This window comes from Leuciscus leuciscus, assembly GCF_965113295.1.
Source record: "Leuciscus leuciscus genome assembly, chromosome: 11".
Taxonomy (NCBI): Eukaryota; Metazoa; Chordata; class Actinopteri; order Cypriniformes; family Leuciscidae; genus Leuciscus; species Leuciscus leuciscus.
The window spans coordinates 23,822,837-23,846,467 of record NC_138735.1 but is presented as its reverse complement, the minus strand read 5'-3'; the positions used below and the strand labels follow the sequence as shown (position 1 = coordinate 23,846,467).

General features: G+C 39.4%; 2 protein-coding genes across 2 annotated transcripts in view; one reads left to right on the top strand and one right to left on the bottom strand.

The window, feature by feature from the left end:
* Positions 1–14,262, bottom strand: part of ek1 (eph-like kinase 1) — a 63,652-nt gene extending 49,390 nt beyond the window's left edge. The window contains exons 1-3 of the mRNA XM_082184438.1: positions 14,003–14,262; positions 3,416–3,480; positions 1,643–2,312 (exon numbers count right to left, since the gene is read on the bottom strand). Coding sequence (XP_082040564.1) covers positions 1,643–2,312; positions 3,416–3,480; positions 14,003–14,090 — 823 coding nt within the window. The 5' untranslated portion in view covers positions 14,091–14,262. The remainder of the gene's footprint in view (positions 1–1,642; positions 2,313–3,415; positions 3,481–14,002) is intronic.
* LOC309509691 (eotaxin-like) overlaps positions 1–23,631 on the top strand; it is a 243,725-nt gene that overhangs the window by 139,024 nt on the left and 81,070 nt on the right. The gene's annotated exons all lie outside the window — the stretch shown is intronic.

Below are 23,631 nucleotides of genomic sequence, written 5' to 3'. Positions count from 1 at the left end.
TTTCGCATGGCAATGCCCTGTTTCTCATGGAGCTGTCGGAGCCAGAGAGCAATGAATGTTTTGTCAGCTGACCGGGGCTCGTATGAATTAACCAATCTCTTATTGCAGTTAGAGTAAATCTTTTATTTTGAGGTTATTTTTGAGTTACAGCCCAGTCTCCATCATTCACAGTAATGAATAGCTGTTAAAATGTTAACCTTTTTCCAGTGCTGCTGAATGTTTCTTGCGGCACTGAGCTGTGCCACAAGAAATTATATTTTTCCTAAGCGAGTTTAAAATGGAGTAATCTGAATTGAAAGTAATGAGATAAACTGAGTACTATGACATAATATTAAGACAATTAATAGCCCTTTATACCACCCTGATTCTGACTAGCAATAGCAATTAGTAAATAAATAAATTCCAAGAGGGTCCTCGCACCATCGTTGCTCTGTCCCTAATTAACAGATCCAATAATTGAAATGAGCTGTAGGACTCTAGTTGCTGTGGTCCAAACCAAAGGGCACCGAATTGGTTGTGATGGATTTCCCACCCCCATCTCTCTAGCCTACTTTCTAGTCACTCAAAAAAAGTTCCATGTAACCCTGTCCAGACCCCCTCCTTCCTGATCTACACTTTCACCCACAAGAAAACAGTCCAGAATGGCTAAATGAATATTTAAAAGCTGCAGCCTTCTCAGTCCTGGGGTGGTATACAGGCAAATTCCTCTAACGTGGGCTGAGGAGTGATGGGGCTTTGAATAACCAAAGGCGAAGAGAGAAACAAAAGCAAAAAATAAACAATTACAGTGTAGCCCTCATCTTGGCTAGAAAGCAGGCTACATTAATAAAGCCATTAGTGCCTTCTGAGATTAAAAGAGCAGTGTAAAGACCTGAGTCTAACCCTGTTTCCATGAATATGTGGTAATAAAGCGTGCGGTCTACTTCAATCTCAAGTGGGATAACTTAATGTGTCAGGTTTATTTAGCATTTTCTCTTCATAATGGAAGTTATTTTGTTTAGAACTATTAAAGAGACCAAAGTGCAAAACACTACCAGAAGGATTGCTAGTTTTTGATTGAGGTATGTGGTTTACACAAAAGGTTATTGCTTCATTACACAATAATGGTGGCAAAAAAATAAATTTCTTTCAATACATCTACCATCTATCTATCATCTATCTATACATCTATAGCTCAACTATATCTATTTACCTTCTCATCTATTCACCCATATCTATCCATCTATCTACCTACCTATCTATATATATCCATCTACCCATCCGTATCTATAGCTCAACTAAAGGATCTGGCCCACGCTGTCATATTTCAATATTAATCTAACAATAATCCTTCTTAAATCTCTTCCATCCAAACATCAGATTGGAGTAAGACAACCTTCAACCCCATCTGCTACAGTTTCTAACTGTGTATCCTCAAGTTTCTGTTTCACAACCAATAGCTAACACAGCAGGACAGCTGAGAGAACATAAAGAACCTCTGAACCTCTGGACATGCTTGCCATTTAAAGCCACTATTGTGGTTGCAATATTTGTTTCAAAGAGAATAGTTTCCGATCAAGAGCATGTTTACCCAGTTAGCCAGAAAAAATGTGATATATATTCTAAGGCCATCATTTGAGACAGTAAAAGAAATAATACTTACGTTGGCAGTGTCCATCCACCTCCTCGAAGCCTGGCCGGCACACACAACGGCCGATGGGCACCAGCCAACCTCCGTCAGCACTGCAAAACATCCGTGGTCCCTCCAGCTCTTCCGCATCCTCCACACAAGTGCCACGCACTTCCACCAGCGCTGAATCGCCGCCCGTCACCGTGTCCGGGAACCGGGCAAGATTGAGCACCGCCAGCGGACATCGCTTATAAAAGACTCTCACCGACACCAAAGCAATGCAAGCACCCAGGTCCTGAAACGCCAGGTACAAGCCTCTCTTACTGAGACCACTGATGTCTCGCACTTCCGTATTCAGCTTCATGACACGATCCCCGACGTCCGTCTGCGTGAAGCTCTCGTCGGCCGCTATGGTGTCGATCTTCACATACTGGCTCTCGCGAATGTGGCGCAAAGGCGCTGCGACTGCATTGTTGGATTCATGGTAGTACACATTAAACGTCTCCTTACAGGTTCCAGGGACGCCCGGCAGGCTGTTGCAGTCACGCAGAGTGAATTTGATCTCCACATAGACACGTTGAGCGCCCTCTCGCTGGATCAGTCCAGTGCGCAACCAGTTATTCTGATTGGCTTCCATTACGTTGCACACCTGGTACGTCCTCATAGGTATGTTCCTCTCGTCCATAACACTGATCTCCTCCCACTAACAAACAGACCAAAAGTTGATCAAAAAGACAGTCATCCTTCAATGCTTTGGTAATTGTCCTGTGAACTTTGACTCTGAATTCTCTAAGCTCTTACAGTGGGTTTTGAAAGATTTTGACAGATGCATGATGGGCGCATTACGAGAAAACGCTTCATTTAACTTTCATCAAGAGGAAAGTGCATCTGACAGGCAATCAGCTCAAAGTTACAAACTGAATAGTCTCAGTTGTTTTGTTCGTGCATAATTCAACTCATTGCTGATGCAGAGAAAATAATATAATTGTGCCTTGGAAACTTCCATTTTATATATGTGAAAATCAACAAAGGCTAACGAAAACCATGAAAAATAACATGGTTTGTTGGTTTGGCATTGACGTCAGTAAGTTTGTGGGTTAAAAATAATGGCACGAAAAGCAGCAACGTTCAAACTGTCTTAATGTTTTTCACGCAACATAAATCTTTCATTTCAGAATTGTAGCATGTACACTGTTGGAAATGCCAAACCTTGAACTCTTCCCCTGCTTTATCAGCAGCACACAAAAACATAAGATATTTTTCTATACAGGCACTCATGAATCTGAGCGTGACTACTTGTGCCAAGGCCACTATTACAATCCATCTTCATCTTGTGAAAATGGATTTGAATGAATGACACGAAAGCGTGGGATGAGAACCAGCTCCCACAGAGGAGATCGTTATTCAGCGGGTTGGCAAGGTTGTTCAAAACGAGATACTCTCCTACGACCCCCCACAGGAAACTCTAAAGAGTCAAAGGCTGTATTTTCACAGAGGGGAGAAGTGGACCATTCAGGGTCGAGAAGATCAAGCACTACACTTTAAATCTGGGGTGTAACAGCACTAGTTGGGGATGTAGTAGCAATTGAAAATTTGGCCTGGTAATTGAAAGGTTTTAGGTTCAAAATACCCCTACAAGGGAAAATCATTAGATGTTACCAAGATTGTGTGCCATTCAAAATTCAATTGAGAATGCTTTTTAAAATCCAAATCAATTACTGAATTTGAAATGAGGTAGCGACTTGAATATAAAATGTACAAAAAATAAAATTAAAAGGAGCTGCGCAGACTTTCACAGGTACTCACCCCCTCTGATGGATACGCTTCCCAACCCAGATCACCTGGGGCGGACATAGAGTCGAGCAGAGTAACTGTAAAAGAATGAAAAGAACAGAGATATAGAGTTATTTAAAGCCACAGTGGTAGTATACTTATCACAGAAGAACCACATTTTTATATTTTGTTCAGATTTTTCACAAACAACAGTGGGGTTTGTACACAGCATGATGTCATGTAAAGCATGAATCATTCAAGTCTGCAGTCTTTCTGAATAACATAATAGAGCTCTAGAAATGTCAGAACCACTTGTAACAGCCTAATCAACACTTTGCATTTGAGGTTATTCATTCTAGTTTTATTAATATGGCCATGGCATAGTGGATTTATTTTATTGACCTAAACCTCAACAACTTCTAAGACAAATCCCAATAATCTAGTCAGGTGGCATTACATCAGTTGTGACCATTACGAAACACGTGATTCGCAGCTCCTTACGCAGTCTTTTTGAAATCTGTTCTCACATCAATATTTTCAGAGGTTGATGGTGCTATTTATAACAGTCTTTCAATCTCCCAATGGTCGGAGCCCTGAACTTCCCACTTTGAGCTCCGTTCCAAACCAATTACATCCCTGGCAACCGGGGTGATTAATTCTTAATCACATCCAAACCTCAGATGTTCCTTCTCTTTCACGCTGAATATCAACCTCTCCCGCTCCTGGCACATGTGTGTGTGCCCTTTTGTGATGATTTAAAAAGAAAAGGAAGAAGGAAAATAGGAAAATCAAAGACCATCTGGATCCAAATTCTAATTAAAACTGACTGCCAATGGGTTTGTGTGACATGCAAACAGTGTGCATTTTTATATCGCGCTTTGATGGTTGGTTGATGTGGAAACAGGGATTATGTCTGGTTTTATGGGTTGTATATAGAGCAATTGGGCAAATTTGATGACTTGACACTCAAAGAGAAAACCATATGCTGAGTCAAAGCAGGATATTGCTTCTACTTAACTGAATACAGATTACGATGCCATTAACCGCTGGTGCTCGTGTGGCTGTTTTCTGATGAAGGGGTAAAACCAGACAGGCCAATATATCAGTCCAAACGATCTGGAAATCATTCTGCTCTGCCTTTTAAAGACACATTTAATAAAACAAACAAATTAATACAGCCACAGGCCTTGCACAGCCCAATAATACAAGCAGCAGGCAACATTTAACTCACAGCAAGGCTAAATGTATTCCACCTGAGACATCAGTTCTGGCTCAGAGAGCATTCTTTAAACAACTGCCGCACAGGCCTTGATGAAAAGACTAGCGTGTTGTGTTTTGGACACCAGGCTGCTTAATCAAACAACTGATCTGCTCAAACTTCTAAACCAGCAAGATGGTGCAAGTTGACTCTTGAACAACCAAGGACTTTGTTTCACAAGCTTAACCACCAAAACTACTTGGTCAACCAGTCGCACCTGAAAGATCAGGTGCAAACAACTTAACAACTGACAAGGTTTTGCAGGTAAACACATAACTGTTATATTCGCCTTTCAGCAAGATAAGTGCCAAAAACAGGTCCTAACAAGAATAAACTAGCATGAAAATAAATCCTTTACAGAGCCTGGGCACAACAGTTGGGAAGGTAGCGCAGATTTAGTGTCACAAAAAATTAACCTATAATTTATTAATTTAAATCTATAAAACATGACAAAACATAATTGCCATACTTGTCAATAATCCATTCTTACCGATGCTACCAAGATTATCACAAGCTATTTTAACAACTTCAACATTCAATATTCATTTTACCTGACTGACAAGTTTAGCTAACCTTACCAAGTTGACAAGCAGAGTACGTAACAAAATATCACAGAAAACTAAATGTTTAAGGAGTCTAGTTCTCTTTCCCACTTCCTAGTTCAGAGATTCTTTGTCATTCAAAAGGTGAAAGATCCCTTTAATCTACCTCTCAAAGAAAAAGAGAAGGGAGTGCTTCACGAAGTTGGTGTTCCTGCTACCCTAAGGAAGGATACAATCAGGCTTACTAAAAGACAAGACACTACTACACACACAAAAAAAAAAACACGATTTTACAACAAAAACACTTTTAGGTACAAAAGCAGTCTACATTATGGCAAAAGAGATTACTATTAAATTCACTTTTCAATCACTATTACAGGACCAGTGTTGTAACCACCAGAGACCCCTCAAATATTCAGATTAGTGGTTGAATTATACGTTTCCTTTTCACAGGCCCACTATATTTAGACCCCATTATCCTGAAAATGGTAACAGTCTTGAACAGGTCCAGGCCAATACATGTGATGTTTACTGTAACAGCTGCTTAGACAGAGAATGGGGCTTTTCTTCATCATTAGCTCTCAGCTGGCAACTCTGGATGTGGCCAACGCTGGAATCCCCTCGGGGTGGCCATGAGATCTCAGCACCTCAGGGCAATAGATGAGATTAACCATTAAGCCAAACTCTTAAAAGAGTGCAGTGGTCAGCAATCACCGCTCCAATGTAAACAGGCAAGGGAAGCAAAAACTGAAAATGGAAAAAGGATAAGAGTAGGTCAAGAGAGAGGGAAAGGATAGACAAGCTGCTGGACAGATGCCCTCAGGGAATTGAAAAGGACAATGGGGTCACTCTCACTCATGCATAGCCACGTCAGGTACTTCTCAAGTATACTACTTAATAGGTAAATCAATCTATGAGGATGCTATTCTTAACTCCTTCATTTTATTAATAAAATTTGAATAGATTTAGAGCTATTGTGCATTTAAAAAAAGTTTAAAATCTGCTACAACTCAACTTACAATATTTTATATCTATTAAAGGTATATTTTCACCAGTTTTTTTATCTACTTCAAGTGTGTAGTTTCTGTGCCCTTGCAACACCAATTGAATTGCAAAAATCAGGATATTTTACAAGTACAGGTTTCCTTACACAGGTCCGTTAGCGAAGGGAACAAGCAATGGTCACTTCAAAGAAGTAATTTAAGCATTTATATGGTCATGTTCTGCCCTTCGGAGTGAGTAGGGCATAGGGATGCTCACTTCCGATTGGAATTTGCCCTTTTGCTGTCGGGTTGATCGTAATTCTCAGTATTCATAAAACAGCAAGTACTTTGATAACCTACTATTTCCGTCAACATTTCAAAGTGTGCATCAGATGGATGCATTACTACTCCATGAGGCCACGGGATAGGACTTGTGAATGGCAGTGAAAGTATGCAACTGAGGCAGTAAGTCACTTGACAATGACAACATGGCAGATGTAGTAAGTCGGAATTTCATTCTTACTATACAAACTCATATTATATAAAACATACTTATTGAACATTTACAAAGTAGTTCTTCAACAAATGTAGTTCAATATCTAATGCAGCTAGTGTTAACACTTTTCACCAAAATCAACCATAGTAAAGTTGTCCCTAAATTTTAGGATAGAAAAGTATTTTAAAATCAACAAAATTACACACTTAACCTTTAAGTCTCATAAGCCTTCCACATTTGTTATGTGGTTCACTGGTATGGGTCCAAGAAAAAAACTCTGGGGTGACTGAAGCACAAAACACAGGGCTTGCAAAGACCAATATCTCAGTTTCCACAGCATCCACTCCAAGCACGGAAAGCATATCTATTGTAAGAGATTGGTATCGTACAGCTGTCTTGACAGAAGTGGTGGAGTGTATTTGAAATGCAGTCAGCAGTTCCTGTCAGTCACTGCTCATGTGGAGTCAGAGGTCTGCTCTACAGGGAGGTGGTGAAAGAGCCTCCATTCGGCCTCAACTGACTGATGAGACCTGCCACAGAGATCCAGCCTGTCCGGCACAACCATCACACTCATCTGACTCAATGCCCAAAAGAACAGCCATCCAGTTACAGCCTGACACCCATGAGTCATCTCATAATATCCACTGACAAACCTGTTTAACACGTGTGAATGAAGATGTTTTAGTATTTTCTAAGCAGGCATATTTATGTGCATCCAAGCTTAGGTTATGTGGATGGATTTTTTTATTTATTTTTTTTAATGCTGCCTTCACATGCTATCGGAAATGATGGTAAATACAAGTTTCATGATAAAATAGGAAATAGGACATGAATGGTTTCTCAAGTCAAATATTTATGTCTGGAAACTCAAAGATAATTTTGATACCCGAGTTACTGAGTTGGACTTTGAACATGGCGGAGGAGAGAACTATTGCTGTAAGTGACTGTTAATTAGTTTTATTTGTTTTCCCACAACATCAATAATCGCTTTCTCTTGCCATTTCAGTCATGTAAATTTACATATTTAAATTTGATGCATATTGCATGTATTTTAGACTGTGAAAACGGTATTTATTTTGACCAAACAAGCTGACAATCTAGAAAACATGATCTTTAGACAGGAAGCACATCAGATTGGGAATTACAATGGAAACAAGGGCCATTTCCCAGTCTAATAATGTGTGTAATGTGTGTCAGGCACGACTGACTGGCCATGCCAAGGTCTGTTTAATGATGAGAGGTGTAAACAGTCTGCTGTCAAGACATGGCATGAAATGGTGACCCGTGTGTGTTAGTTAGTGGAAGACAGCAGGGAAGACACTCTTGGGATGCCTCATTAGAAGCACAGACACGGACCGGACCACACCTGCCGTGAGAGTGGATGTGTGTGTGCACAAAAGCATTAAACTGCACCCATGCTGGACATCAAATCCCAAGGGCATGAAACAGGTTACAACAACACAACAGCACAAGTCATAATTAGAGAGATTAGACCGAGCCGCACCCGAAGAGGATGACATCACCTTTGAGCTTGTGGTTCATAACAAACCTTTATAATTAAGACTGATTAAAGAGATTATAGTTTCTCAGAACACCACCGATGAGTAAGATGCTCACTTGAGCTAAAACCTACAGTTTGTCAACCAAAAACATTAAATATTAAAATGCAATTCACAAACTAGATTTTAGAGAGGGTTTTGCCCACTGCTAGGGTGGTTGCTGAAGCATGCTATACAGTCGCATTTTAGATGCTTGCTACGTGATTTCTAAGCCCAACCATAAAGTGAAAGTTCAGTTCACTAATAATTACAATTAATTTATTCACCCATGTTGTTCTAAACTTGACTAAGACTTTCTTTCTTCTGCAGAACACAAAAGAAGTCATTTAAAAAAAAAAGTGTCTCAGTTTATTTTTTGTCCTTATAATGAAAGTAAATGGGGTCCAATTTCTTTGTATCCTGTTAAAATGCTGTTTTGTTGTGTAGATAGACAGGGTTGTCCAGGCAAGCCTTGCACAGGCAAGTCGACTTGTCGACTTTAATGCTCTGCCATGACGTTTTAAGTTTGACGTCGTATAGATGTAAGTTAATCGCGATCTAAATGCACTGCTGCATTGTATCGCACACACATACAGAGAGTAGCTCGCACAGACGCACACCATGTGCAGATCGCGTTCACACAGAAACATTCAGTAGCGCAGAAATGTATTGTCAATACTGTTCTTTGATTTATCAATAAAATAGCTTAAAATTTATTAAAATTCTAGCATATATTTCTAAGTAACTAAAACCCAAAGCTTCACTATGCAATTAATTAATTCACATGCAATCGCTCTCTCACTAATGTATTAATTTATATAAAAGTAATCTTTACCGTGCTGCTTTATCTGTATCTGATATAGAACGAGCAGAAATCTGTGAGAAATGTAATGATTCAAAGACAAGAGAACTGATAAAAATAAGCTGTTATGTAGGAGTGATAGCCTTGTGGGCAGAGCTGTGTCATATGCCATAGCTGCGCACAAGGCAACCCGAGTCTCAGCTCGAGGTTCAGGCTTATTTGTTCATCAGTGACTAGTCGACATCGACTGGACTTTAATCACATAAATGTCAACTTAAAAATAATCTAAAGTTATTCAGCCCCTATTAGACACTACAGTTTGAGGCATCATTCATATCCATAGCATAAACAGTTCAAGTTCAGCATCAAAGTTTAATACTAAGGTTTAGCGTTTTGCTTAAATCCCAAATTTCATAAAACAAAATGTAATTTATTTTAACATACTTATTTAACTTCAGTCAAAGGAAAAAAGCTTGTCGTAATATGCATGCAACAGCCGATTTCAAATTCGGTATGAGTCTCTGAGCAATTAAGCCTTGCATTAACGAAATGCAGGGGTCCAATCTAATAAAACCTCACAGGAATCATAGCGCACGAGCTTCAAACCCCCAGGAGAGCAGACCATCAGTGATAAGCGTAGTGCTGTTAATGAGATACGCACAACAGAATTTACACCGTCTCAGACATTAAAAAACATTAAGGCCGAGTCCTGTGAACAGAGAGTAGAGAGCATGTTAATGAAAGTGAAGGAGTGGGCCGCACAGTAAGGACAGATCAAAGCTGCTGTCGGCTAAAAGGGTCTCGTGCACATGAACACACAAGGGATCTGTTTTAATCAAGTCTCATTACTTTACCACAACCGGAATGTCCTAAATGCAAAACACGCAAAGTCCTCATACAAAAGGGCGGATGATAAAACACAATGACCTTTCACCCCTGAAGGAAATGTGGGATGTAAGTTGATGTTCTGCCTCTGATTGACAATGGAAAGTTTTATATTAGATTGAAATGAAACAATTATATTCTAGAGATTTTGATAAATGTCTCAATGTTTGTTTGTCCAAACATTGAAAGTCAATGAGCTCTAATGTTGTTTTGGACTCCTTTGACTTTCAGTGCAAAGACAAAATAAGGGTTAAAAGATATAAGGGTGAATAAATAATGACAGATCTTTCTATAGAACTACACCTTCGACAAGACAAGGAAAAATAGATTAGGATTACACTTCACCAGCTCTGCGATAAAACACAGATGCAATAATGACACTGATACGCTCAAGTCGAGGTAAATAGAGCAATAATGAATTGTGTAACATTCACATGGCGTGTTACCCAACAGAAAGCACCCAGCTCTCCAGCCCGATTCCAAAGCATTCATGTGCCTCCATCACGAAATGCCACAGGCCTCGAGACTCATTCTATCGCATGAGCCGTCTGGTCTGCAGGAGTTCGGATGCAGCCGGTGGTGATAAGGTCTAAGGTGTGCTATTCAGAGCAGCAGGAGACAGAAATAGCTCTCATGTTAATGGTTTACATGGGCAGATTATCAATTAATAAATACTTATTTTTGTGCAGTTCCCAAAACAATACTATGCTATATGAGCTCAAAACACTTTAACCATATGTATTATTTGTAAACTAATACATTTTATGATTGCATCACATAACCAGCTCCAATTTGATGGATTTCTGATATAGTCAACTTGCCCGGTGCGAATCCTGTGAAACAAGTCACAATAAAAATTAGCTTGAAGACACAAAGTTGCTTCAGCAAATGCATTTTATCTCACGTTTGCTGATGTTAAAACTATCGGTTAGGTTTAGGGTAGGGTAGGGTTTAGTGTAGGTGGTACTTCATTTTTAAATACAGAGAGCATTAACGTTTAGCACCACTTACCAGACATTTCATTTCCATACAACAACCAATGTGATAAAATGTTGCCAGATTCACGTTCATCACTTTCGGATAACACACTTTAAGCACCACTCACTGGACATTTCTCTTTGAAAGTGACGTGAAACGTGCAAGAAGCAACGTAATATCTTTTTGCAGAAATTTTGCCACATGTACATATTTCCAATGAGCCTGGGTTGGAATCAATACAGCTTGTCTCTGAGATTTATATTAGCAAAAAGAGCTTTTAGACATCAGATCGGACCATAAAAAGTCATATGACCATGCAAAATTTGTTTTTGTAATACTAGCTCTAAGTTTCCAACCGAATATCTTAAACCGAGATGTCCTATAATTTAAACAGCATGGCAGATACAGAATGACAGCACTGTTGCAACTAATTAAGATCTTAAGTAAAGGCCTACCAGTCGATCACTTGAAGTATCCATGTATAAACCCTTCTTTTTACCAACTAGAGGGGAAAAATAACCAATATTCTTGGAAAACAAAAAGAAGGCCACAGGTTATACTAATCAACAGACTTCCTCAGACAACCCTCAAACAAGAGAGATGCAAATTCAAGCTTCTCTCTAAGGCAGTAGCTAAGAGATGGTGAGAGGGAGAGTGAGAGAACGAGAGCAAAACAGAGCCTCTGAGCACAGCTGAATTGAACATAAAAAGTGTGTTTTCTCATGCTAATTTCCCTGCCGGAGTGCCAGGGAGGGAAACAAAAGCAGACGAGAAACCGTCACTAAATGCTGTAAGAACGAGCACAAAGGACGAGCTAATGAGGGGGACCTTAGCGCTAACTAGAAAAACAAGAGGGCAGCAGAAGGCACTTATATAAAAAAAAAAAGATCCTTATACAGTGTAAAAGGTTGTCACTGGTTCATTCCTGTGCTATAAATGTACAATAGTTAAACAATCCTAGATCAGTGCTTCTCAACTCATTTGGATCCAGCTTCCAGATTTTACAATTATACATCAACACTGCACCAAAACTGTTTGCCATACAGAAGTAAATGTATTAATATTACCATAAATTGCTTATGCCCAACAATATGCAAAATTATAAACATGTTTGGTTTCCAAATATCTGTATTTTGGTGGATCGTGCTCTTGCCAGTAATTCAGATGTTATGCATCTGCCTAATTTGGCTAGCATCTACCAAAGCCAATTTATTTATTTTTCTATCAAAACAATGCCTAGTAATATATAATTAGTTCATTAGATTATAGAATATAATTAGTAATTTTTGGTATTTTTGTACAGTCGTTTCCGTGGGCCATTTTTGGTCTACGACCAGCCAGTTAAGAAACACAGTTATCGATAAACAGTTTTAGGCCTACTACATGTGGTGCAAGATTTAGCTTGTGTAAATGGACCTTTTTTTAGTGATTTAAAAAATGTTTCTGCAACATCTTGGTCTTTATTATCTCCAGAGGGGTGTAAATATCCAAGCACTGCAGTAATGTCTAACAAAAACTGAAAATGTGCTGAGGAAGTCAGTCATTTGGACCCTGAATAAAAAACCCATGTAGTCATTAACATTAAATATGTGCTGATGTGTTTTAGTTTGGCCAGAAGACAGATATCAAGCATATGTCGATATGGGACATGTCTACCATCCTTAATGTAGAAAATGCTTACAAGACACAAAAACTGCAGAACAAGAAGTTAATGAAGAGTTCATCAACACTCGAACACAGATGTAGATCTGCTCACAAGTCGCAACACAAACATTCACAGAACCCTGTTGTAATATCACCTCAGGGTTACCACCAGCTGGCGGTTAGAGGAAGTGCACACCTCTATAACATTACTGCAATTTACACCACCACAAATGACAACCCAATGTGAAGCTGAAAGATGTATTTAAACCTAACGATTGTTGAGATGTGCTAATGAACAAAGTAATGTAGCAACAAAAGAAAGCCTCGCACAACCTTATTTAGATTTGACTCCCACTGTCACTGTCCCAAAAGCCTCCAGTAAGCCAAAGACATCATGTCTAAATGCTCTGCACAAAATCCTATCTGATAGATTCCGCCTAAATGTGTATTAAACCCACCATTGAACCTTCCTCCTGACAACAGCACAATGGGTGGCTTAATCCTAATCTCATAACAATGAAGAGTAAACCCGTTTTAATCCAGTGAGGTTAATTTATTGTCTGATTTTTGAAGGCTCGGAGTGAAATAAGTCGGACTGTGTTGTAAACTGACATCCTGCATCCTTGAACATATAGTAAAAAAAAAAATAATGTCTGATATCTGTCATTTAAGATGCTACACAGCATTTTAAATCACACATTTTACTGGGTCACTTGACAAACAAAAGGGGGGGAAAATAAAATAAAAATAAAAACCTATTTTTTGCTGAGTAACTTTGTCTGATGGCAGTTTCAAAGTGAGATCACTCTCAGGGGTCAAATTTGATGTATAGGTCTGGAGAGGTTAGAATAATAAAGTGTCTGTGCTGTGGGAGCCACTCTCTGATCTCTCCTAATTAATTGTTTAATTAAGCAAATAAGTGTCTCACGTCAATTTGTCATTGCTCACGGCATTGCCTGTTCAAACCATCCCTGGCAATGCTAAATGTACATCAATCGACAACACATACAGTTTGATTTAGCCTGAATTGTCTTAAAGAACCGACAGTTTTCTTTGAATTTTATTCATTGAGTGTTTCTATACGGTTCTGTGACAACCGCTTAGGATCATTTTTGAACACAAACTACCAAAAACAAAGTCCTAAAAATAAGCTTTTTGGCCAGCATTAGATCATATTTTGGTCAAAAACACATCCTTGTTTTCATTCCTTTCAACTCAGCAATGAAAAGTCAAATTAACGGATCACTCGTCAAATGTTGCTACGATAACATTTGTGTTGCTCCTAAGCAGATAGAAGTGATCATCATTCATTTATTAATGATTTCTCACTCTAAGGCATGTTCTGTCTTTAAACATTAAATTTTAATGCGATTTCCCCGGGAGAGAAACAATTGTAGCCTGCATGCATTTGCCTTGATTCATTTGTGATTCAAAGTCCAACGGAATCCATGAACATCCAAAGCGCACGAATATGACAGCGACTGTATGGCTTACCTTCATTATCCGGATAATTCCTCAAGGCTTGACACAACACTAATATGTGAAAAAAAGCAAGGAAAGAGTAAATCCTAAAGTGAGCCATTTTCAGGCGGCTCCACGCGCCCGCATCCCTGTGCGTAAACTTGGGCTGGTGAGCCTGTGGCTAGCGCTGGAGAACTGAACTGAGCAGAGCTAAACTGAACTGAGCTGAGCCGGGAAAACAGCGCGCCTGCTTGAAGGAGGATCCGACTCCAGCGTGAGATGCTCTCTCTGCCCACAGCGAGCTGGATGAAGGAGGCGTCACGCGTGTGTGACCGTGGCGTCAAAAGTAGGCGTGTGTCTGTGTGTGTGTATTAGAAAGGAGGTCATTTTTGGTCTTAATTGTGTAAAAAGTTATTGTTGCTGTCTAGATAGATAGATAGATAGATAGATAGATAGATAGATAGATAGATAGATAGATAGATAGATAGATAGGAAGGAAGGATATTCCCATCAATGCAAGCTGTACATCATTGAAAAAATGACTGTGGCGATTGACTTTAACTCAGGTGGACACCATGCACTATCACATGTCTCTTTTCAATGGTGCAATGGAGGACGAAGGCTCAAACCAATGTTTTTCTGACCTTTAAAGATGGTGCGGAAAGCAAAAGTTTGTATTATTTCATCTGTCTCAATTTCCGGCCTAAGCTTTTCCCTGGTCAGTACATCTTTACAGTAACTTGGGCTGTTTCACTTTTAAAAGAAGATGTAACAATTTTGTCAGTAAATCGGAATTGGGCAACAACACCTGCAGTCTAAATGCAGCCATAGATAGATACTTCAGTGCATTGAACTCATAGTCCAAGTATTGGTTCCTACAGAAGGATAACGGCTTTTTCTAAGAATGCATTCATCACAGTTAGGCCACTGAATACCATTCATAGGTATTTTTCTCCATATTAAATGCTCTTCCCATATGCACCAACAGCGGGGTTCTGGAGATCCGGAGGGGCCCCTGCTCAAAGTTCAAGAGCTCCACCGTGAACCCTTGTGTTCTTCACCTTCACCGTGAAGGTTGTGGCCTCGACTTACAGTAGGCCTACATCACCCATTGTCAGTGGCAATTACTAATGGACATCTAGATCAGGGAGTTTGGTTTCAGTCAAAGTCACTTTACTGCCCTGATGTTCACATGACCACGAAAGTCATATCACAGGCATGGGGACGCAAACTAAACCAACACAACAGAGAACATTGGATCAAAACCTCAATGTTTGGTATTTAAAGATGAAGGTCAAATCAATAGTCTAACTGCTCTTGGAAAAAGGCCACCATTTTCCTCCCTCTGCCAGCTGGTTCCTCCCACGCAGGAGCCCTCAAAAGCTCCATCACCTATCAAAAACATGACATCAAATTTCATGTGGCTGAATGTGATGGCAGGGAGCGTAAATGAGATGTCTCTACTGTGTAAACCCTCTCCAACAATGGCTGACAGACAATCAGGCACACTGCCCGGGGTGTGTGGAGGAGTGCCGGGGGTGTTTATGATGGCTCAGACAAGCCTGTACACACTAGAGCTGAAAAATAAATGCAGTGAGGTTTCTTAGTGCCACTGTCTTTTTATCTGCATTTCTCTATCTTTCTCTTGCTGTCTATCACACTATTGTGACAGGCAGGACAGTCTGGAGAGAACATGTGCATGTAATGCATTTGTGTGCTTTCCACAAAAATAAACCTCCCTTGCATGCTTTTTATTTTTATTTTGCATGTAAGGAATAGTTCATTTATTCACCCTCATGTCATTTCGAACACTTAGTACTCTCTTTCTTCTGTAGAACACATTAAAAAAAAAACTAAAATATTAAACTGGTCATTTGGTTCTATGTGATTACAATGAATATGGACTGAAGCTTTCAAGCATCATAACGCAATTGAAAGTCTTATAAATGTGCTCATACAATATAGACTTCAAGTCTTTTGATGCCATTCAGTAGTGTCCAGTGAGAAACTCATAATTCACTCATAATTTAATTTGAAAACCACCATGAGTCAATAAGTTCAAAACAAATTGGTTTTATGCAATGGTTTTGCATAATTTTTAAGTTTGAAAGCTCCAAAACAACATAAAGACGAATAAATGATGACATAATTGTTCTTTTTGACTGAACTGTCTCTTTAAATGTTGTATCTCCTTACTCTAAAATAACCTGCTGAATTTATGAAATTACGCCCCTGCATGCATCATTGATCTGTCAAATGAACCTTCCTGTTTTGGAGAAGATGCGGTCACGACGTGTCTTCCACAATGTCTCACAATACACCACATCCCTAACATAAACCTGTTTCATTATTTATCAGAGGTGTGAGAATCTGTACCCATCCGAGATCTTCAATGCCCGCTCTTATTAATGAAGTGGGGGGGACTTTGACAGGTGTAACAGGGCTGACAAATACATATCAACCTTCAACCTAAGACCTCCCATTGGTTAGTGCAGATAGCTCGAGTCTAATGAGGCTTGCTGGCAAGCTCCAGAGGCCAGACAGAGCACGAATGATCATGTCAGCTGCAGCCGAGAGCCACATGCTTTCATATTTGTCTATCATGGATGTGTAACCATGGTGGACGAGGCATAGGAAGGGGGGTTCACGGTGGAGCTCTTGAACTTTGAGCAGGGGCCCCTCCGGATCTCCAGAACCCCGCTGTTGGTGCATATGGGAAGAGCATTTAATATGGAGAAAAATACCTATGAATGGTATTCAGTGGCCTAACTGTGATGAATGCATTCTTAGAAAAAGCCGTTATCCTTCTGTAGGAACCAATACTTGGACTATGAGTTCAATGCACTGACGTTTTTAATGTTAGTGAGATAGTTGTGGTAAAAAAAAAAAAAAAAAGCGATTGTTAAACAGTTTTATCAGTGTTAAACAGTCATTTAAGTGTGCAGCTAATTAAAGAGGGTTTTCATATATATTTAGATTTAAATATAATACTATATATATCAATGTATTTTAATACTTTATAACAAGTATACTGTATGAATAAAAAATACATGGAAATCCACACACACACAACAATAATAACCCACAACGATTAAGCATTTTGGTGATGCACAATTTCCTTAAATTGTTAATTTCCTTTAAAAAAAAAAGTATAAAGTTCAAATTAAGTAGTTTCGCTTTCAACAATGGCTTTGTTTCAGAATACTGTTGAAATAACGGAAGTGAACCTTCTTTATCATTAGATTGAACTTTCATTTCCTGTTTCTTTTAATTTCATTCAGACTCTCACAGTGAAACAGAGAGTAAGTCACTCATTCATATAGTTATACAACATCCACAATCCTTCAGGTAGTGCCAATGAGTTAAATAAACACAGAGGACTTAACTTTACTCAGCTCAGCCATGCACGTGGCCTTACATTGCTTGCTTTTACTGAACTCTCACTGTGTTTGGCCTTTCAGAGTGATTCATTCAGGGGGCGTTTACACGACACTGTGTACTGAAAAAACTGAAACCTTTTTATGCATTTTGGACGTTCGTTTATACGACAGCAGCATTTTGGAGGCCTGGAAACACAAACTTTTGAAAATCGGTTTCAAAGTGCAAGATTTTGAAAACGATACCGTCATCATCTCCGTGTAATCTATAAAAATGTGAATTTGTAAAAACGGTGATGCCATGTATAAGTGTTCACTCTATAGGAACATGGTGTTTCTTTTTACACAGTGACATCACCAACAACTACTGGCCTGGCATAATACAGCGTTTTTAGTCAGTTTCGAGGATCTGTGTGAATGGGGATTGTTTTGACAACGTTGTCGTCTGTACGCGAAAAGCGCAAAGATGTAAAGATGAAAGACGCTCTATGTATTTTACTAGAAGTAGTTTAGCCGTAGTGCATGTTCAATACAACTTTACCACATAAGAAAAGCCTGCAAGTAGCAACTTCCAGAAACCTGCAGCAGACATGCAAGCCCTTTCTCTTTCTCTGCACCAGACACTTTTGTAGAGCTGCACAAAACCAAACAGAAACAAAAAAGCTCTTTTGTGCTGGCTTGCGGTGCGTCAGGGACCGCATGCTGGCTGATTGACGGGGGTCCAGGCTCCACCCACCAGAGGTGAGCAGGAGTGTGGGAAGAGGCAAGTGCACAATGCTTGCTCTCCAGAGGGGCGGTAGGGACCTAAGACCCGTCCCCCGCTCCATGGCAGACAGGGCATGGCTTTCTTTCAGTAGATTGAGCCCTAGGGTCAGTATATGGGGCCCTGTAGAAGCAGATCTCTGTGGAGCGGCACGGCCCTCGTTTAACCTGTCCCAGATGGCTGTGCTCTGTAGGCACCACACAAGAGTCACAGGGAAGTTCAGTGTAGGACTTAGTGAGCTGCCAAGTTCAAAGGATAAGTTCATAAAACAAATGTGGAAGTGGACTTATATACAGTATATTAAGGGAACTTTTGGAGGGCGTATAATATGTATATACATATGAGGACATGATAACACACACATATTACATATATTAAATATAAACATATGTCCTCCAAATATGCACACAACTGTTCAAAAGTATGGAGTATCAGTAAGACCTTTTTTTAATGTTTTTGAAACAAGAGACTACCATGTTTTGTATCATTACAAATATATTTACTGTCATTTTTTATGTATCTTTGCAGAATATAAGTCAATTTCTTTAAAAAAAAATCTTATTGACAACAAACTCTTGAATGATTTTGAGTATATATATATATATATATATATATATATATATATATATATATATATATATATATATACATATTGTTTATATTTATGTTGGCCCTCAGCAGATCTTTCAAGTCTTGTAGGTTGCGAGGTGGAGCCGCTGTTGATCTTACTTGTTGATCCAGCACATCCTAAAGATGCTCAATTGGTTTGCGATCTGGGGAATTTGGAGGCCAGGGGAACACCTTGAACTCTTTATCATGTTTCTCAAATCATTCCTGAACAATGTGTGGCAGGGTGCAATATCCTGCTGAAAGAGGACACTTCCACCAGTGAACACCAATGTCATGAAGTGTCACGTTTCAAATTTACATCCACATGAATGGCCGGACCCAGGGTTTCCCAGCAAAACATTGCCCAGAGCATCACACTCCCTCCATCGACTTGTCATTGTCCCACAGTGATTCTTGGTGCCATCACATCCCCAGGTAAACGGCGCACCATGTGATGTAAAAGAAAACGGACTCAAAAGACTATGCAACCTTCTTCCACTGCTTCAAGGTCCAGTTCCAACACTAATGTGCCCATTTTTGCTACATTCGACGGTGGACAGGTCATCATAGGCACTCTGATTGGTCTGTGGTTATGCAGCCCCATTCGCAGTAGAGTGTGATGCACTGTGTTGTGACACATTCTGGACAACAAACTGGATAGCCTTCGTTGCCCTCGTCCATGAATAAGCCTTGGGAGCTAAACACCCTGTCGCCTGTTTGTGGTTTCTCCCTCCTCGGATAACTGTTGGTAATTTCACACCATGCTGACCAGGAGCAACCCACAGGCCTTGCTGTTTCAGAGAGACTCTGACCCAGTCACCTTACCATAACAATTTGGCTTTATTCCTGCATCCAACACTGATTGTATGCTTACCATCTAATCTACCCAGACATTAATATGTGGCCTTGTTATGAGATGATCAATGATATTCGCTGATCATAGATTTTTGGCTCATTATTGTGTATATAATATAATATATATATATATATATATAAACCTCTTAACTTTTTTCCATCACTTTTTCTCTGTGCTTCCTCAGACACTTACACAACACATCCCTGGAAGAACAAAACATTGTCAGAGTTGTTTATTTTGTCTCGGAATATGTCTTCTTCTGCAACACTTTAGAGGGCACTGGATGTCTCTTTTAGATCACAGAGGAGAGAAAAAGACTCCCATCCCTCTGGCGGGGTTACATAATAACCAAGAGAGAATGTTTTTTTCAGCGCCAGCTCTGTGATGTTGCACATCACTCGGGTTTGTTGGGTTTCTGCTTCCATCGTCCCTGTCAAAGAGGCACCGACAAAGAATCCCGCTTCTTTCCATTTCAAGGCACAGAAACGGATCAATCCGTAATGCTTCGGTGCGGATTAGTCTTTGTAATTATTTGAGATCTCATTATCAAACAGCTGCTCTGCCTAATTTAATCAATATTTAGTGATAAGACTTCCCGCATGCATTCAACTGCAAAAGCGGGGCGACATTAAACAGGCTAAAGCCGATTCTTACCGTCTCTTTAAGTAGGTCAAGATGCAGGGTTTTCCTTTAGAGTTATGCAACTTCAGGCTTCTGGACTACAGTGATTCAAAATACTCAAGAGAACGAGGGATATTTTTAAGAATGCATACGCCTGGATTGTGAACATCACATTTTTATTGCTGCGGCAATAGGATTAGATAAATTGCTTTGCATAGCAGATATTTCTTTTGCATCCACACAGCTTTTATTGTATCTAGCTAAATTAACTCTTATCTTTAACACACATTATTTGACTTCTCTTTTCTCTTGGGATGACAGTGTTTTTGGCCGTATGTTGACTTTATTAACACCATCTCTTCCTAAACACACGGAGTCCCTTGACAGAAGCGCAAATCCTCAACATATAGACTGTTTCCTAATCAGAAGCACACAGCTGGGCTTTCTGCCCCAAAATGTCACTGGTCTGCCATGACCCTAGTTAACCTTTCTATTTAAAATACAGAAAATCCCTTAAGCAAACTCCAGTCTCCTATCTCTTCGGTGCAGCCTCTAAACAGCAGTCTTGCGAAAAGGACTCAAGAAAAAGAAAGAAAGAAAGAAAGAAAGGAGCTAAAAGACACCAGGATGTGAATCTAACCCTGAAGGTACATTACATTTAGGAGTCGTTTGTACAGCAATCACACCAAAACGTTTTCTACAGATGCCTTTTAGTCAATAAGACTGAAGCTATGCTGCCGTTTTGGATCAGATCCTGAAATTAGACATGGGATGTAAAGTGTTTTATTAAAGATGTTTGATGAAGGCCAATGTTCGCTCCAGGACGTTTGTGAGACATGGATGAACAGAGCGCAGACGCCTCTAAGTCTCCGAGTTCCACCTGAGTGACCTGAGAGAAAATGATGGAGCGGCCTCATCTGTGCTGTATTATAACTGTGGTCTATGTGAAAGGTCTCTGTATCGATCTACAGTACATAGTCGATATTCATAACAGGCAATGATAATACTGTCTCTCCAGAGCCCGAGATGTCAGAAGGGATAAGGTCAGCCTGTATCCGTCTGGTGTAATGCACTGAAAAAAAAAGAAAAAAAATTATTTTTTTAGTCAGTATATGAATTAGAAAAAAAAGCATACAATTTTGAAATGTAAACATGAAAAAAAACGTAATATAATAAATATATACATAATAAATGTAATGTGATATTGTATAATATTTAATTATTTAAATTATTATTATAATGGATTTTAATAATATGATATACAATATCATCACAATTTAGTTTTTCCAAGTAAATCATCTCTGAAAGTACAACATGTCCAACCTTGAAGCAGACGGGCTACACACAGCAGAAGACACACCGGTGCCACTCCTGTCAGATAAAAACAGGAAACTGAGGCTACAATTCACACCAAAATTGAACAATAGAAGATTGGGAAACCGTTGCCTGGTCTGATGGGTCTCAATGTCTGCCGCAACATTCAGATGGTAGGGTCAGAATTTGGTGTAAACAACATGAAAGCATGGATCCATCCTACCACCAATGGTTCAGGCTGGTGGTGGTTTAATGGTGTGGAGGGTATTTTCTTGGCACACTTTGGGCCTCTTAGTACCATTTGAGCATCATTTAAACACCACAGCCTACCTGAGTATTGTTGCTGACCATGCATCCCTTTATGAACACAGTTTACCTTCTTCTGATGCCTACTTCCAGCAGGATAACACGCCGTGTCACGAATCGTGTCAACGTGGTTTCTTGAACATGAAAATGAGTTGACTAAACTCAAATGACCTCCACAGTCACCAGATCTCAATCCAGTAGAGCAGCTTTGGGATGTGGTGGAATGGGAGATTCGCATCATGTGCAGCCGTGATCCTATCATGACATTATGGACCAAAACCTCTGAGGAATGTTTCCATCACCTTGTTGAATCTATGCCATGAAGAATTAAAGCAGTTCTGAAGGCGAAAGGGTGTCCCTAAAAAAGTGGCCAGTAAACTGGAAACGGTGGCATGTGGTGAATATCATGGTACTGTAGCCTGGGTTCTCCCAAGTTTTTTTTTTTCTCCATTAGGTCACCTGATGGAGTTTTAGGACACCATTAGGTCACTTGATGGAGTTTTTCGGTTCCTTGCCACTGTTGCCTTTGGCTTGCTCAGTTGGGGATATTTTGGGGATATTTAATTTAATTTTATCAATCAATAAATTCCTCTTGAAACAAACTTTGTTGTATTATTTTAATTTAATACTGTGAAGCTGCTTTGATACAATCTGTATTGTGAAAAGCGCTATACAAATAAACTTGACTTGACTTGACTGTAAGATTACCATATTCATACCAGGTACTCTTGGTATTTTAAATAAGTTTTGCAATCATAGTTGGATGATGTAAAGCCATGCATTAATCTCTTCATTTCATTTGAGCATTGTCTCATCACAAGACTTTCTGTTACGTCTTACCTTGTGGTGTTGGAAATAAATCTTTTGACCATGTGTGAATTTTTTTTTTCCTGTGGTAAAGTGTCTATGACCAATCTTGCAAGTGTGGCGGCCTTTTTGTCCCTGTGTCAGGGAGCAGGTGTGTTTTCCACCGCATTACACAAACTCTGATGAGAGCACAGCGAAGCAGCAGGTGTCTAATTTCACCCTGTCTTCCTCCTACATTCGCTCACATCCTTCAAACACTACACACACTACTTTCATAACAATCCCACAATTTCACACAGCTAAAGGACATATAAAGATGGAGAGAAAAATAGAAGATAAGAAAAAGTGGTGTAGAGTTGAGAGTAAAACTGAGAAGTGCTCACTGTCATAAAGAAACTCACCACAAACCAAAAGCAGAAACCATGAGTTGCTTCAAGTTCCTGTCCAGAAAGACATCTTCTCTGAAGAGGATGTTACATAAAAGCATTTATTTTTAGCACTTAAAACTGTATAAGATGAATATGAGCTGTATCATTGTATCAATTAAGTTTTATAGCATGCCTATGTTTTATTTTCTTTGATTTTATAAAAAGGCATTTCTTACAGGAGAAGTGAAACAACTTCATATCAGGCATACAAAAACTATTATAATTCGTGAGCTGTAAGTGACAAATGACATTACTTTGACTTGCTGCCAGCAGAAGAGAATGGTTTTATATCAAATGTAAAAGATTCCTGCTATGGGGGATATTTGGTGCATCTCCTGTCATTTAACCCCACCTAGTGTTCCATGTTAAAACAACATAAAGGTAAGTCCAAAATCCAGGATTTATAATGAACCGAACAATTAACTAAACGCCTGAATGCACACTGTGTTCTGTGTATTTGTGTTTAAAGATGCCGATACTCCTTTCTGCTTCTTCTTCTTCTTTTTAATCTCTCTTCAGAAGATTCGATTCCTGCTTGTTGAAAAAGAGTGTCAGCTGTTCTTGAAACAGACCTGAAATAG